Here is a 16,318-nt window from a genome sequence, read left to right as displayed (position 1 = left end):
ATCTACGGCACCTGAGGCACGCCTTGCATAAGGTGAAGCATAGAGATGAGAAATTGGCTTTGGTGTGAATAGACATAGCTAAGGCTTTCGAGACCGTCAAATGACACTATCTTATTCAGGTGTTGGAAGGTATGGGGTTTGGTGCCTGCTTTTGTTCTTGGCTACACTTATTTATTCGAGGCCCACAGCCAGAGTGAGGGTGGGTAGGGCATGTTCCGACCTGTGGGAGGTGGGCAGAGGCAGGCGCCAGAGCTGGCAGTTATTGCTCCTCTTTGCGATCCATCACAATATGGCCAAATGGGGGATTAAGGTGGGAGATGGCACTCACTTGGTGCCCCTATATGCGGACAATACTCTTTTTTAAACCAGTTTGGGACCAAGACAGACCTTTGGACTTGGATCGGTCATGACGTGGAGTGTTCGGATGCCTGGTGACATACAGCTTTACCTTGCGGTGCCATATGGCCTTCTGGTTCATTGATGAGCACTAACTGCAGGCTTTCCAGTTGTAGCTCAACCCGTGGGCAAACGTGATGAGGATCGGTCATATTTGCTTGCAACAGTCCTTGCAGGGGTTGAACCCTGTTGTCTTGAGGGGGCAGACAATATTTGACCACTGTGAAATATTGTCAAAAACTGCCTTAAAGAGACAATTAGTAGCTTTCGTTCCATGTCTGGTGGTGCAGAAAGAAAGGAACTGATGTCAACGAGCTGGAATGGGCCCCACACATTTCCAGAACGGCATCAGTGCAGAGCCACAAAGCAACACCTACAGGGACGCAGAGGTACCACACAAAAGTTTCCAGATCCAGTCTGATGCCTGGGGAGTATTCAAAAGGAGAGACATCTGCAGTTAGAATGCTCTATCAGAAAGAGTTAATACTTATAAGGACGAACACTGAGAATTTGGATTCTATGCTTTGACCAAACACAGTAATCTTGGTAATCATTCTAAATACTTAGGAGTGTATCTGGAAAATTAAACACTACAAAAAGACGTGGATTCTGTCATTACATCTTGTTTCGTCTTCAGATATGTCGTAAGGGTTTGCTGTTCTTACCTAAATCTCAGCATGCCGTTTTGGTAGCGACTTACAGACACTTGAGACTGGACTACTGTAACAGCGTATCTCTGTGTCGCATGAGATATATGTTAGCATTTTTCCCACGAATTCAAAATAAAGGTCACTGGTTAGTCACCAAATAAATATATAATTTTAAATGCATATGTATTACTTAGGAGATCACTGTTGTGAGGAAAAGTATGAGCTGATCAGGTATCCAGTTTCCTATGAAGCAGCGCACCTCTATATATACACACTATTCTAAATCGCTTTCACTTATTCCCAAGATAAGGAAATCTTGCATGGGGGAAACAATCATTCTGCTTTTTTGAGCCGGAGTTTTCGAACAATTTACAATTAAATAAACGGAACAAAGAGGAGCTTTTAAACTTCAGAAAGGATTTAGAAAACTTCTAATTGTCTTAGCTGGAGTTTTCTTTTCCCAGTTGTTATCTGCACCATGGTGCAATTTGGTGAAAGAACGCTTTACCAACAAAGCCAAAAGACCGGTAAGTAAGATAGGTGTGCCCATAGGACCAAGAGGAAGGTGAGTGCTTGGTCTAGGAAAGACATTAAAGGCTGGGTGTGCACCAGACTCGAATGAAGAAAATGTTTATGTAGTGCAAGAACAAAAATGCCGTAGACAACATGCACTGCAAAAATGCAAACCCACATATTATATAGGGCCAGATGTATGACCCTAGTAAATTGCGATTCGCGATTTGTGCTTGATTGCGAGTCGCAATTTACTATTTACAACAGTGTCAGTGACACTAATTGCGATTCCCAAAGGGGTCGCAAAATGAGTGGCTCATTTATATTAATGAGGCACTGTGTTTTGCGATCCCATTGGGAATAGCTGGCCCTCCCAGGGATGGTGGCCTGCTGGTCCTAGCAGACCGCCAAGTCTGAGTGCTTTTAAATAAAGAAGTTTTTTATTTTTAAAAGCAGCTTGTATTCCTTAACGGAAAACTGGATGCATTTAAAAAATAAAAATGAAACGTTTTTTCATTTTTTAAGGGCAGGCAGTGGTCCCTTCCTAATAGGGAGTCGCAAAATAGGTTTTGCACATGGGCCCAAGGTTTTTAGTGTGCATTTTAGCGTGCACAAACGGGTCTAAAACCCGTTTGCGCACGCTAAAAACCGTTGTACATTGGCCCATAGTACTCAAAACACAGCTGGAAAGACTAAACAATTCTCAATTAAAACAAACTCTAATAAATTATGACAGGACAAAAAGAAAGTCCACAACTGAAGTGTTCACTCAGATTTTCATTTAATTGCTATTTACAGCTGTTCGTTCTGAACTCAAGTAAAGGCTCTCACAGTAAAAACTTAATACAAGATTAAAAAGCAATACTCTTTCCCTCACACCACTTGTAAGGCAGCTGAGGAGATTTTTTTTTTGTCCATTTCTAAAGGCAATAAGTTGATGTAAAGCCGACTTGATATAGCAGAAAAGAACATGGAATACAAATCGCGAAGGGCCACCATTTGTACCACAGCACAAATATTACCAATTAAAGTATTGAGGCAATTTGGGGCTTTTAACCCCTTGAGTGCCCCGCCCTTTCCCTCTCCTGGGCCGGGCATTGTATTAGCGGGCGGGGTCCATGACGAGATAGTCTCGTCATGGGCACAGCGCAACCGCGCTCCAGGACGAGACTATCTCGTCATGGGCACAGAAGGGGTTAAAAATCAGGGTCTTAATCCCAGGGAACAACCATTGTAATACTTCATAATTGTGTGAACACTCGGCAATACTGATAAATTGGAACAAACCAAATATTATACAATTTTCATAATACAAACCGCTTCACAGCTCAACTGTGCAGTACTAAAAAATGATGCGCAATTAACACAATTCTTTAATTACAAAACACATTCACCTTAAACTTTTATTCACTCCTCCAACCAACTCATTGGAGGGCTTTAATAATTAGAGACCTCATCTTAAAAAGTAACAATGGTATCTCAACCCCAACCCCACTGGCCCCTCCACCAAATCTTTGAGTACTAACAACATTTATGGGAAGCTTGAGACAGAAAACAGTAAGTTGACTGACTTAACACCAGTAAATGCTGAAGGTTAGAAAACAGACTGCTAGAAGAAATATAAAGGTCCACAAAAGGCCTGGTTTCATAAGAGGCCAACCTTAAAGGTCATGCATCAAAAAGTTTAAGATGAGAATACGATTATGTAATTTAAGTACGTGGTTATTTGCTGAAGTACTGCAGCTGTGAATAGCAGGGGTTTTGAAAATCATAATTAGAATTTAGGCTATTAATTTTGTCATCAAGCTGAATGTTATTATCCATGCCGTATAACACCACAATAGACATTACCTCACTACTTGCCTCACGGGGAAAAACGGTATGTATTTCAAGTGACTTTTTCACATTTCTCAGGTTCAATATTGGTCTGGTTCAGCAATACAAAATAGCCCTTCAGGCTGTCCGGGTACAAGCCAATAAACGTTAAAGGTGTAAGGCACGTGGCATATGCAAGAGTTTAAAATTTGCTTCTTGCGAACACCCTCCATTATTTACAAAAACCAGACATGCTGCAGAGTAGATGTACATGGGTCCAAGTTTCTCTGAAGGAATTTTCTCCTTCCACTCAGCCATGAGAGTAACTGAAAACTACCCATTGGGAATGTACATACATTCATGAAATACTTCAAAACATGAATCCCCAACCTCTTTGCATACTACTGAAGTGTAGTAGATTCTGCACTGCACATTTTATAATTTTTCAAGGCAACCATACATACTGGTGCACAGAGAAGAGTAGTATTACATGAATCTTACCAAAACTGTGCTCCATTAATCTGCTTTCACTCGATCAACAGTTAAGAAACGCACAACATTATCCCTCAGCATAAGTTACAGACGCACTCACCAGTTGAAGGGAGCCTGCCAATAAGCTGAGTAGAATACAAGCCAGCACAAAATTAGAAACGTACAGGCCAACAGATTTAATTCAGAAAACAGACGTCATTTCATTTTTTTGGTTTAGCTAGGAATCAGGCATGCAAATTATCTTGATTTACAGGAAGAAAGACGACAAATTAAAATTACCAAGAAAAAAAGCAAAGAACAGGACCAGTGTAGTGGTGGAAATGTATTTATCACTATATAATAGTTTGCATGGTGCAGCACAAAACTGAGGTATTGCCGCCTTCCAAAACATTAGGAGGCGAAAGTTTAAAATGTTTTCTGTAGTCTTAACTTACATGTCTGTCACTTAAACAGTTCCCATATATATATTTAAAAAAACAAACATGAAAGTTGAAATCCCAAAAATAATTTTCATCACACGGCACTGAACCATATGCAGTAATATATCCAGAATTAGCTATGGTATACTGTATTAAAAGCACCAGGGGAACACCAACTCATCACAAAAAAAAACCTAAAACAAATTAAACCTTAATAAAACTATGTAACATGAGTACAAATTAAAATCTCATTCAAGTTTAAGCCTAATACTTTTACACAGTTAACCTCGATAATCTTTTAATACTCCACAGTGTGATGTCCGCTGAATTCCGGTATTATGCACATTCTACGAAATTAAAGTTAGTGACCCTGCTTGCAAAAGAATACTTGTTTCATCATTTAAAAAAAGAAAAGTTTTATTATGCTAGAAATTCAAATGAAGACAAATTGAATATCAAAAGAAATGCCACAGAGAAAAAAAGCACTTTAGGTTTCTCGAATTATTGATGCAATTTACTGACAAGAAATCTGAAAATCTGACCAAGCTGAAAAACTTCTATCCATGGACTTAATTCTATGTCTATGAATACTATTTAGATATATACATATATATATATTGGCGATTTATGTTTTTGCATTTGATTAATCTTTATTATAAATAAATACAGGGAAAATTATATTGCATAGTGTGATTTTTGCTGGGTGAGCGGCGATCAAGAAGACAGTCAAAAAGGTTAATACGGTTGGTAGGTATCACTTCTTTCTTACAATTTCAAACCAGTTTCTTACCACATGAGAGCACAACTAACCAAAAGCGAACCATAAAAGATGGAAAAAGCCAAATGATAGCTCGTATATAAAAGTCCTCAACAAGTGCGCTCCTGTGTAAGGCAGAAACTGTTCTTCTGCACAGATGAAGGGAGGTTAACTGAGCACTGCTCCGCTCAAAGTATCCCATTCCAAAAATATATGATAGAGAAAGATGAATGGGTCCTCTCAAACTAACCAAAGCATTCTGAACGTATAGATGAACCTTATGGTAATCACATACCCCTCAGATGTTTTGCGGATTGCATTGCAAGTCTCATTGCTCAAGCCTTGCAATTCCTGCCTAGGTCTATACAAATGACTAGTGGTATTTAAACAAGAGAAGACACTGGATCGCAAGGGCACAGGTTCCATTACACATTGGAAGACTAGAAAGAACGTTTTGGTGGATATGGCACTTTCATCTCATTAAGGAAAATGTACACTACAAGTATTTCAAAGCAACTGTAAATGACTCAATACATTTTTTCTTTGATGGTGCCAATTACCAATAAGGGGGTGGGGTGGTATTTAAACGAGTCCCAAACAGTTAATATGGACAGTAAAGTTAGAAAGCACACCGGAGTTATGCATAGCAAACAAAATTAACCAATCTTCGACATTTAAAACAGTAACAAAGCACTCGGCTAACTGAAGAGATGCCACTAACATTAGTTAAGTGCAATAGTACGGCTCAAAGGCAAATTATGCATTTAACCATCCAACTTATACAGACTGACCACATTTTGTATTGGATGAAAAATTGTTATTGATGTAACTTCGAGAACAGAGCCCAGAAAAAGTCAAAATATAGTCATAATTTGCATGTGATGTAAGTGCTTAGCATGACTGGATGTAGTAAAGCACCATAACTGTAGGTTCTACCTGTGGACTGGATGCCACCAATAGGCAAAAAAGAAAATGAGCATGCTCCCTCATTCACAAATTAAACAAGTCTAGGTGTAATTTGTAAAACCTCTGCAGAGATGACCCTTAACTATTGAAACATTGCTTTTTTGGAAAGGGTGGATTTGTACTTCTATCCTATTAAATCTCCTAGGTAAGGTTCACCTGTTTGCGGTACAAAAGTGAACACAATCTTATAACTGTAGAAGAGTTTTTGTAGAACCAGACGTACTGCAGCTCCAGAACACCTGAAACTGTGCCCTTGCACCTAACTGAAATATTTTTTAATAAAGTGGTCACAGGACCCCGAAATTGACTGAATTAACACAACTATACAAATGCACGGGATTCTGAAATTGAGGAAAGAATGATTCCTCTCTCTGGCCTACAGCTGAAAGAAGTCAGATAGCAATTCTGACAGAAGGATGCCTGAAGTCAACGTCCCAAACTGCAGCAGAGTTGTATTTTGTTGGGGCAAAAGTTTTCAACTACAAACGAAGGAAAGAAGGTGCAACAGTAAAATGCTGAAAACAACATTGATTGTCACACGATTAACAGTTTATTCAAGATGGAAGCGTCGCTCATCCTTAATCCATCACAACCTTTAATGGGCAGAAGTGTTGATTCTCACATGGTTTTCTGCAAGAGATCCAGTAAGCAAACAGATGTGACAATGGGAAAGCAAGCACCCGTTGTCACCCATTCGTAATAATGCTCAAATTACAAAGAATGTAGTCAATTTCGTTCTATATTCCTAAAAATGAGGAGAGGTTTCCTTTAACTTTACTTTCACACTTTTAAACTCATTAAGTATATATGTAGAAGTGTGTTCAAATGAAGAAAAAAAATGGACTGATTGTTTACATTCCTACTACCGTTTAAGCATTATTTATAAACTTTTTTTATCTGCACTCCCACCCCCAAATGGAATTTGTACACCATTGCAAATGTAATCTTAATATCATGTTTTGTTTTAGCACAACTTGATCAAGGACAGAAAAGCGCAGATGGTGGTTCAGTGGTGGGGAATCTTTGAAAGCAACCTGTGTTCCATCGTCTCTGCAAAGGCAATACTGATAGAGTGGACAAACTAATGAAATCAAAAGCCATCTGAAAATTAATGTGCACCCTTTTCGAAATACAGAGGATACAGCACGGACAAGCGTCAAACTGAGCATTTGACTAGAAATTAGTTGAAGATATAATACCTTATCCCAAATGATCCCACATGCATTGTTGCAATACAGAAACTATTTTACCTCATTCAAGGGAGTAGTTTTTGGCTGAAAAACTCAACAGTTTAAACCCAATGCCAGTACTTTACGATGTGCTAAAATAGTGCTGCCTTAGTTTCAGTAAATGAGATAAAAACTTAAAACTCTCGCTTGCAGTTAGAGGAAACCTGTAGGTATTTCAGGGTATACTTTGTGGTCTTGAACAGAATCCATCTTTCATCAATTGATATATAATAAATTACTTAAGCAGCAATGAAACACGATGAAACAATCTTTTGCTCCAATGAGCGTATGTAAACAGTTCATCTACATGTCTGCTAAATTACTTTTTTTGTTAATCTAAAAATGAAAATGTACAAGCAAGTGGGAAATAAAGTAGTTTTGCATGTTTATATGCTGAAAAGCAATACATTTTCATCAAGATTCTCTCAAATTCCTGTCAGAAAAACTCCTTCAGCTGAAAAAATACCATGAACTCAGAGATATGGCTTGGATCCTATAGCTAAAGAGATGCTCAAAAAAATAACTAGCAAGACAAAGCAGCTATTCGAAGGAAAATCAGATTAACACCTTTGTTCAGGAAAGCTGGACAACAACCATTTTATGAAATCATGGATGGACAATCATGGTTGCTTGTAGGCAAAAGTCTACACACAAATGTGGGCACACAATACATGACAAAGTCTACAGAATTCAAACATCTTGCTAGCGCCATTCAGGGAAATGTATGGTTTAAGGCATATAGTAAGGTAAAGATACCTTTATGCAATTCTTTGCACCTGCAGTGTCATGTTCAAACATAAAATGTCCAGTTCTAGAGCATGAGAAGAGGATGGACAGTCCTGAACTCGTGTCCCAAATTACTCCATGTTACTGTGGAAGACATCAGCTGAACAGCCTATTCAGCTATCTTTTGCAATTAACACTGTAATAGCATTTGCTCAGAAAATAGTGATTTGAGGAAGTTGAGATTTTCTTGGTTAAATAAAATAATAGCACAAATGTATGCTAGATAACTATGCATACCGTACAAATACATTATGCTACTTCTCGTACCACACTCCTTTCTGCACAGGGTAGCAATTTTGCCATGCTTTCGGTACCTGGTAAGGATTCAGGAAGCAGAAATTTCTTAAATCAATTTCCACTTAGCCTTTGTGCTTGGCCAATAAATAACCTGTGTTTGTGGCCACTGTAAAGTTCTAGCAACCAGTGCTACGAAACACATTTCAAAGCACAACTTAACTAACCGAAACCTATGTATTTATCTGGAAAAACTTTTTTGTAGCTACATTTGCTACAATAAAGAGGGTTAAAAAGTAGGTATTTGAAAGGCTCGACCAAGAAAACGCATATTCCTTGCGTAAACGCAGACTACACAATTGGTCAGAAACAATCTTGCTTCAGAGCAGACTCGGACATGTACCCAACCTCCTGGGTATTTCCATCAATGGGTATACAACACTTCTTACAGAGGTTGAGAATACGATAAATAGGTGCTCCTCGACCTGGAAAAACCCTCAAAAAGTGCTTATCCACCTATAATCCTCTCCCTTTTCAAACACTACACACTTAAGCAAACAGCAACTCCCAGTTAAGAAGTAAGGGACAAACTTTCAAGCCTAAGAAACTCTTCAGATAAAAACATCCAGGGCTCTGCCATAAACGTTACACACAATAAACAAAATGCATTTAATGACATCTAAAAACATTACTGGGACAAATCCATTGTGATTACAACTGCAGGAGAAAAGCATGCAAGAGAAATAATTCATCAGGTATCGCATAGTTAAGCAAGTGCTGTAGCCAGTTCAAAATTAGCACCCTGTAGCATTTAATCTTTACCTACACACCCATATGGCAAAAATCTGTAGCAACACTTGGCAGCAACGAAGGCAGGGTGAATCTCACTGAAATGTTGAACCAGTGTTCTGTAACAGAAATGGCTTCCGAACAGCCCCTTGTTGCCAACTCACTGATTCCAGTTTGGGACACAATTAGCTGCGCTGAGTAAACGTGTACATTTTGGAACCCCACACCAAAAACCTTAATTTAGTCTCTAGTCTGAAGATGTAATGTGTGCATCAGAATCAGCTGGAAGTAAGTAACTGTTCTGCTTGTTAATTAAAGCAGTTAACACATGCCCGTTTTGGATACCAAACGTATAATTCTGCAAATTAAAACGTTATGGTTAGCTCATGAGAATAAATGAAAATCTCCAAAAATTAAACGAAAAATTTATATATACACACATAGATATGTATATAAAATGATGATTTGAGATTAGTGTTCATCTGGATATCGTAATTACTTATTTCCCCACCCCCACAATTGTTTTCCTAGGCCAGTAATAATGAACTGGTCCCACAATCTAACTACATTTGTTGAATAGTAAATTCATCGTCCTCAGACTTTATCCAAGCAAGTTAAAGGGAATATTCCAAATGACAAAAAAACATGAATTAAGACCATTGATTCTCTAGGCACCTTCTTGCTTGAAAAACTGCCATTTCCAAGTGGGTGACAGGAAAAATTGGCTCAAGGCTTGATGAGGCTGCTGGCAGTTCATCCTACGCCTCCCTCCTCTAATACCAGGCTAACAGACTGTAGTTGTATTCTTTGCACCATTGATTGATATTAAAAAGGGGAATTTAAGTTTAGCGAGACAAGCTTTCTGTAAATGTATCCTTTACAGTCCAATCTACATAAGTGGACACTGATTCTTGATACTGTTGAGTTTGAGGATAAAATGAATCCAAGGCTGTACAACATCAGTGTTCTTCTCTTCCTTTCAACATGTGCACTTGTACCCTATGTTAGCATCCTGTTTCTAACCAGAAAAAAAGAAGCACTGTCATAGATTCATGCGTAGATGCTCTGGTCGTTTGGACATCATTGGGAAGGCTTGCTTTTTGTAGGATCCAGAGTTGGATTGTCTTATTGGAAGAGGTGCTGATGCTTCGCCACCAACCGACACGTCCATTTGTTCCATGCTGCTCGTTTCCATCGGATATTCTGTGGCAGTCTGAGTGTTCAATACCACAGGTGCAGCACTTCGTCCCCAGAAGTCCCCAGGGGAGATCTTTATAGGGCTTGAAGAGAAGGAGAAAAAGATGTCAAATTACTGTAGATTCGAAACCAGACATTTTATTTTATCTTAACAGACCTGGGCCTTGTTCTGTGAAAGAAGTAATCGCGCTTCAGGTAAACCACTGTGCTCAGTCACATTCAGAGAATACTGCATCAAGCTTTAACACCTATTCTATTTCTGAACAATTTTACAAATTGTAAAAGATGTAAAGTTTGTTTTTACAAATACATGCATGATGGAAGCAAACATTTGCAAGTGATATGGGTTCAACATGAAGTAGGCATATGCCATTTGGCAGAGAAGAAATAAAGTATGTGTCAATGGTCCGGGCAGGACTCTCATATGCTTAAGCTGGCAAAATGCTCAGAGTTAACTGATTGCTGCTGAAATTCGGTATGACCTTTAGGGACAACAGACTCTTCAAGATCAACATTGCATGCTTTTAAAAAAAGAAAATAGCTGCAAAGCAGGAAGTTCCACCAGAAGTCCTTAATTACAATTCTTAACCTAACTCATTGTTCTCTGGCACTTTCACTATAAAAGACACAACTGCTTAATTAACTCATAACGGTGGGGGAAAATAACCAAGGAAATACTAAACATATAAACAAGAAGATTACACTGTACGTTTGTAGCAAACTAGTATCACCACATTATTTTCAAGCCATAAATTACATTTTCAAAAGCAAAGACAAGGATCCTAGATTGGCCTATACATCAGTCGTTGGGAAGGGCAGGAAACCCTCTCCTTTGTGGATCCTTCACATTTCAAATGACTCTCCTTACTCTGTATACCAGTACAAGGCGTGTACCACATTGTCCAAATCCCAAAACAAACTCCACCCCCCGAAGGTTAACAGTTTAAGAGGTTGGAGGAAGCCAGTCTGTATATGTGGAAGAAGGAAGACACTAGTTACTTACCTGTGGAACACGTTACTGGTGGATACTCTAACCACAGATTCCTCACCTTCTGAATATACCCCAGGCATCACACTGGATCCGGAAAATCTTCATCAGTACCTCGGATTGCCAGTAGATGGTGTTGTGTGGCTCCTCACCAAACTCATTCTGCTCCAAAAGCAACACGTGCACAAAGGAGTCAACAATTCCAGAAGAAAGGCATGTGTGTGTGCATGCTAAGGTATGGGGTCCACTGCGAACACCCAGAGATCTTCTGATATAATCACTTTGCTTCTGTGGGAGGGGGGAGTGGGCGGGGGTGTTAGTCTGCCCAGTCTAATATCATGACAGCTCCTTTTATTATTTATGGATTACTTACTAACCTGACTGTATTTGTGTTAGTCATATTCTTACTTATTGTGCATACTACAGCACAATAGTTAAAATAAATATTTTAAACTCTTAGGCCTCTGTCAGATCTTATTGTGGACAAGTATTTCCTATTACTGCAATTCCTGAGAGGGTTAGGAGTGTTGTGTTCTGGGGTGTCTAATCACTTGTTCCTTTATGAGGGAGTAGGAGGGCAAGTGAGACAATATAGATAGTCGGTCGCAGGCTCATGGCTACTGAGGTGGTAGAGTAACTCAGTCCCTGTCTACTAAGGTTCTATGGTCCCAAGCATAGTTCTGTGACTCTGCAGAATCCCTGCAACATGGGGCTGCAAACATTGGTCAGGTACTTATTTGCGAGACCCCTAAGTAGCGCTTGTGCTTGTCCACAATACCATCACACTGTTTCCCGGAGACATCCGTGGTGTGGGGGCTTTGCCTCCTCAGTTGTAGAGATTACCTCCTGCTGTAGGTTTTTCAAGCTTGGATTATAAAAGGTTTGTACCGACTTTTGTGCTGCTGTTTAAATCCCTCTCTCTTCCTTTATGGCTAATCACGTTGCGATTCCGAAACAATGCTGCGCAGTGTAACATGGAGTCCCCAATGCGGGATATCCTGTGGTTTTTGTAGTTGAGGTGGACCCTGTGTACTGCTTCGAGGTTTTTCCTGGGTTCCTTTCCCGCTCTTGATGCGAATAACAATACTTTTCATTCTTCAACAGCAGCCATTGTTCCTTTGGCTCATCGTCCTTGTGCGGCTATTTGAACTTCCTCTTACGGCATGGGAGCACAAAATTTGGTTTGATGGTGCCCTTACCCATCCAATTGCTATTGTACGCATGGCCCCCTTAAGTATTGATGGGGCCACACGACCTGTACTGGCCGGTTTTACACCGTACCCACATTATGCCAATGCCAATGTGGCGGAGGTACATTTGTTGTATGCCCAAGTAGTCCTTTATAGAAGCTTGATTCAATTTGATGCCTGTGCCTTTCTGGCAGCTCCACCTGGGGCTGCGCCTCCCGTGCAGGTTCCACATGGTGGTGGGCTTGTTATTAGCCCCATTATAAACTCAGTTATGGACAAATTACCCCTAAACTGTGAAGACTTTCCTTTTTAGATTGCACAAAAACCTGTTTAGCTTGACTTTGTTTTTCCCCTTAAGGGTCCTCTGGAGAAACATAGGATGCATACCATGTGTTTGCCTAGTGGTCTGGTTCCCTCTTTGCCCAACTGCAACACCTGGGGGACGGTGTTTGCCACTGTGTATATGCTTTACTATGGCACCCCCTCCATAAGTGTTCTGAATGTTCTCAAACATATACAGAATGAAAATGGAGCAGGTCCTGCCCTAATTTTGGGGATGACGCTACTGGGTAATTTTCATGTAGTCTCCGAAATGATTCTTTCTAATGTTAAAGGTGAAGCTGCGTCCTTAATCAGACGCCAGTGCTTTCCGCAGTATCCATCGACTGCGTGCGTGAGTTGTCTCATCTCTGCTGTTTATATATCATTGGGTCGTAATAGTTTGGGTTCCAGGCCATAAGGGCAATATTTGGGCAAATCTCCTCCTGAAAAGGATACTCGTCTTGTCTTTCATGACATGGGATAGGTCCAAGCATCAACAGCAGAAGCTTCGGTCTTGTAGCGGGTTACTGTCACTGGATGCTTCTGCCGAAATGATTTGCGTGCCCGCACGAAGATTAAGACCCCAGAGCATTTTCCGGTTCCTGATCCCCGTTCCTTTCAGGAATCGTCTGATCATCAATACGAGAGGCGGGCGACAGGATTGCAGACAATGCGAGCCCATGCAGCACAGAAGGAACATCCAACACTCTGACATGAGTCAAGAGGGAGAAACCGCCTCTGTATAAAGCTGCCTTCCAAAAGAAGAAGGTTGCTGCTTTATCTACGAAATATGCCCCAGACGGGGAGAACCCTTCTTCTGGACAGGAGTTGGGCAGTGCCTCCCCGACAGTCCACAAGTCAACGTAGTGCGCCAGACACTCTGCCAGTTTATGGAGGCAAGAGCAACTCACACCTTTGTAACAGTTGAAACCGCGGATACCCGGGTTGCCCCCTATCATTTGGACATTCAGATCGAAGGTGATATTAAAAGAACCATTAACGCAATTTTCTGGAATAATTTTACGTCTTATGACATTTTACTGGATGAGGTCAATTGGCCTCCTACCTTCGTTCTCGCCTGTCCTCATGGCGGGATGCGATTCTCCTTTCTTTTTCACATCTTGTCCAGGATGAGACGAAGCATGCCTATGCTTCTGAGTGGGCACTTGCTTTGGCCCCTGCCTTATACCGTAACCAGGCTGGTTGGGATAGGGATTCTCCCTTACATGTTATTCCGATTCGTTCCACCACTCAGCCTCAACCTCAATATCCGATCAAACGTGACGCTGAAGCGTCCGTTAAAGATATCTTAACTCAGCTAGAGTTTCGGTGTAACTGAGGCCTGTGTTTAGATTATAGACATTTGAACAGTCATACACGCACCTTTACGGTGCAGAACACACATAGTACAGTTTTGATCAATATCATCCGCAAAAAATGTAAGACTACAGTTGTTAATTATAAACTTGTTCAGTCACAACCTGTCTCTTGAGAGCCGTGACTGGTCTGCATTTATCGCCCACTGTTCTCAGAGGGGATACGCCCATTTACTAATGGAGTATCAGAATAAACCCAGGATTTTTGCGGCACGTATTGTCATTTTAACATGACATTAATCCTGATGCTTTCTCCTATGTTGATGACATATCTTACCGATGATTAACTAAATCCTCATTTGGCGAGATTGGATCGCATTATTACAAGATTCACTGAACTGGGCTACAAGTTCAATTTTGCTAAATCTCGCACTGCATTTTTTTGCTGTGCTTTTCCTTGGTTATGAACTGACTAATGAGGGTAGGGGCTTGGCTCCCCATTTTTTGGAGTAATGTGAAAAATTGCAATCCCCATCTACCCTCAAAAAGTTGCAGTTTCTGCTTGTTTTTTAACATTTTGGCAGAACTTACATTTCTGATTATGCTCAGCGCATTAAACCTATTTTTTTTAAGGAACTGCACATTTTTAGTTTCCTTCTGCCTTACAGAACATACTGTTGTCTTACATGATTTGCAGTCGGATCTCCTTGATACGCAGTTCTTAAAGACCAGGCTTAATGCACAATTTTGGTCATCCAGATATTGCTGGGTGCAACTGGCCTCACTTGTGCAACGTTTAATGAGGGAGACATGGTCCTCATTGCTTATAAATCACATTTACATACTCCTGAAATGTGTTTTTCTTCTACTGAAATTGTTTTGACTGCAGTACAGCGACCTCTTGCTCAAGGTCAAAGTAAAGGCATCTTTGTTGTTTCACCTGTACCTGCCTAAGAGGTGGTCACAAAGGCTAGTGTTCCCAATTGCTTCAATGGGCTACGTTTTGACATCTGTTGATGGTACTTTTTTTTTTTTTTTACCCTTCCTTTTAAACACAAGACTTTCTTCAATATGAACATGTTCCTCCTCTACCACCTTCTTCATCAGTATAAATGTATCATTTACACTGACAATTCGGCACAACCGGCCATTGGTTCCAAGCGGAATTACTCTGCAGCTTGCGCTATTGTTGTACAAAAGAAACAATTGATGGACGGAATGTTGGACAATGCAAACATTCACCCCCAGTCACAAGGATCTGGGTTTAATCCATCATTCTTTTGCTCACCACACCACCCCTGTTTGGACCTAGCCATATGCAAATCAGTCTTGACCCTGTTCCTTATGGGAACAGTCCAGCCCGAACTGCCAAGCCAGGTCCTCCCTGAATCGGAAACAAGCATCCTGGGACCGGGTTCAGGAAATCACCCTTCATCAGCCAGGCTAGCTTGAATCCAGTGGTGTATTGAGCACGGGACCCACGTCTGGGCATATTCTTCCCACTTAGGGCGCCATATGCAAAAGAAACAATTTATGGACGGAATGCTGGACAATGCAAACATTCACCCCCAGTCACAAGGATCTGGGTTTAATCCATCATTCTTTTGCGCTATTGTTGTAGGAAAAATGATCGATGGAGTTTTCAACTCCCCTCAGTCCCCTGGTGACTGTACGGCATAATTGCCAAAGATGAGAGCTTTGTTTTTTCCTCTGGAACACTCAGATCCTGAGTCGCTCACCTGTGTGGCGTGTGATTTTTTATTGCGTACAATCCTTTAATGATAATTTGCATTTTTCAAAACAAAATACGTTTCGGGATTCTAAAGGTAGCACAATAAAGCAGAAAACGCTTTAGGTCAAGGTGGCTAATCTTAAAGATTGCCTTCCTCTTACATATGTTGTACATTGGGCCATCACTGTATGGGAGCGCACACCACTGGAAATTCAATGGCTGATTAAGCAGCCAAATCTGAAGTAGCCACAACTAAGGGAGCTGCTGTACTGGGACTAAAATTGATGATGTCATTCTGAATGCCATCCCTGCATCTCGGGATGGTACTGCTTTTCTGCAAGGATTTCCTTCAAAATACACTTATCAGTTAAATGCTGACAAAGTTACCTCTGTCACAATTCCTGTGGTTGGTGATCACTGGATACCCAACCTGGATTGTAGACACTCTTTAATATGTATTTATTTATTTATTTTGAAGGTTTTATAAAGCGCGAACAAGACGCTTGCGGGTATCAGAACGCTTTACAA

General features: G+C 40.5%; 1 protein-coding gene across 1 annotated transcript in view; it reads right to left on the bottom strand.

The window, feature by feature from the left end:
• Positions 1-2,323: 2,323 nt before the first annotated feature.
• Positions 2,324-16,318, bottom strand: part of RPS6KB1 (ribosomal protein S6 kinase B1) — a 526,632-nt gene continuing 512,637 nt past the window's right edge. Inside the window, exon 15 of the mRNA XM_085649414.1 lies at positions 2,324-10,326. Coding sequence (XP_085505540.1) covers positions 10,089-10,326 — 238 coding nt within the window. The 3' untranslated portion in view covers positions 2,324-10,088. The remainder of the gene's footprint in view (positions 10,327-16,318) is intronic.

This window comes from Triturus cristatus, chromosome 3_2 (genome assembly GCF_964204655.1).
Source record: "Triturus cristatus chromosome 3_2, aTriCri1.1, whole genome shotgun sequence".
Classification (NCBI taxonomy): Eukaryota; Metazoa; Chordata; class Amphibia; order Caudata; family Salamandridae; genus Triturus; species Triturus cristatus.
This window is presented reverse-complemented; position numbering and strand designations above follow the sequence as displayed.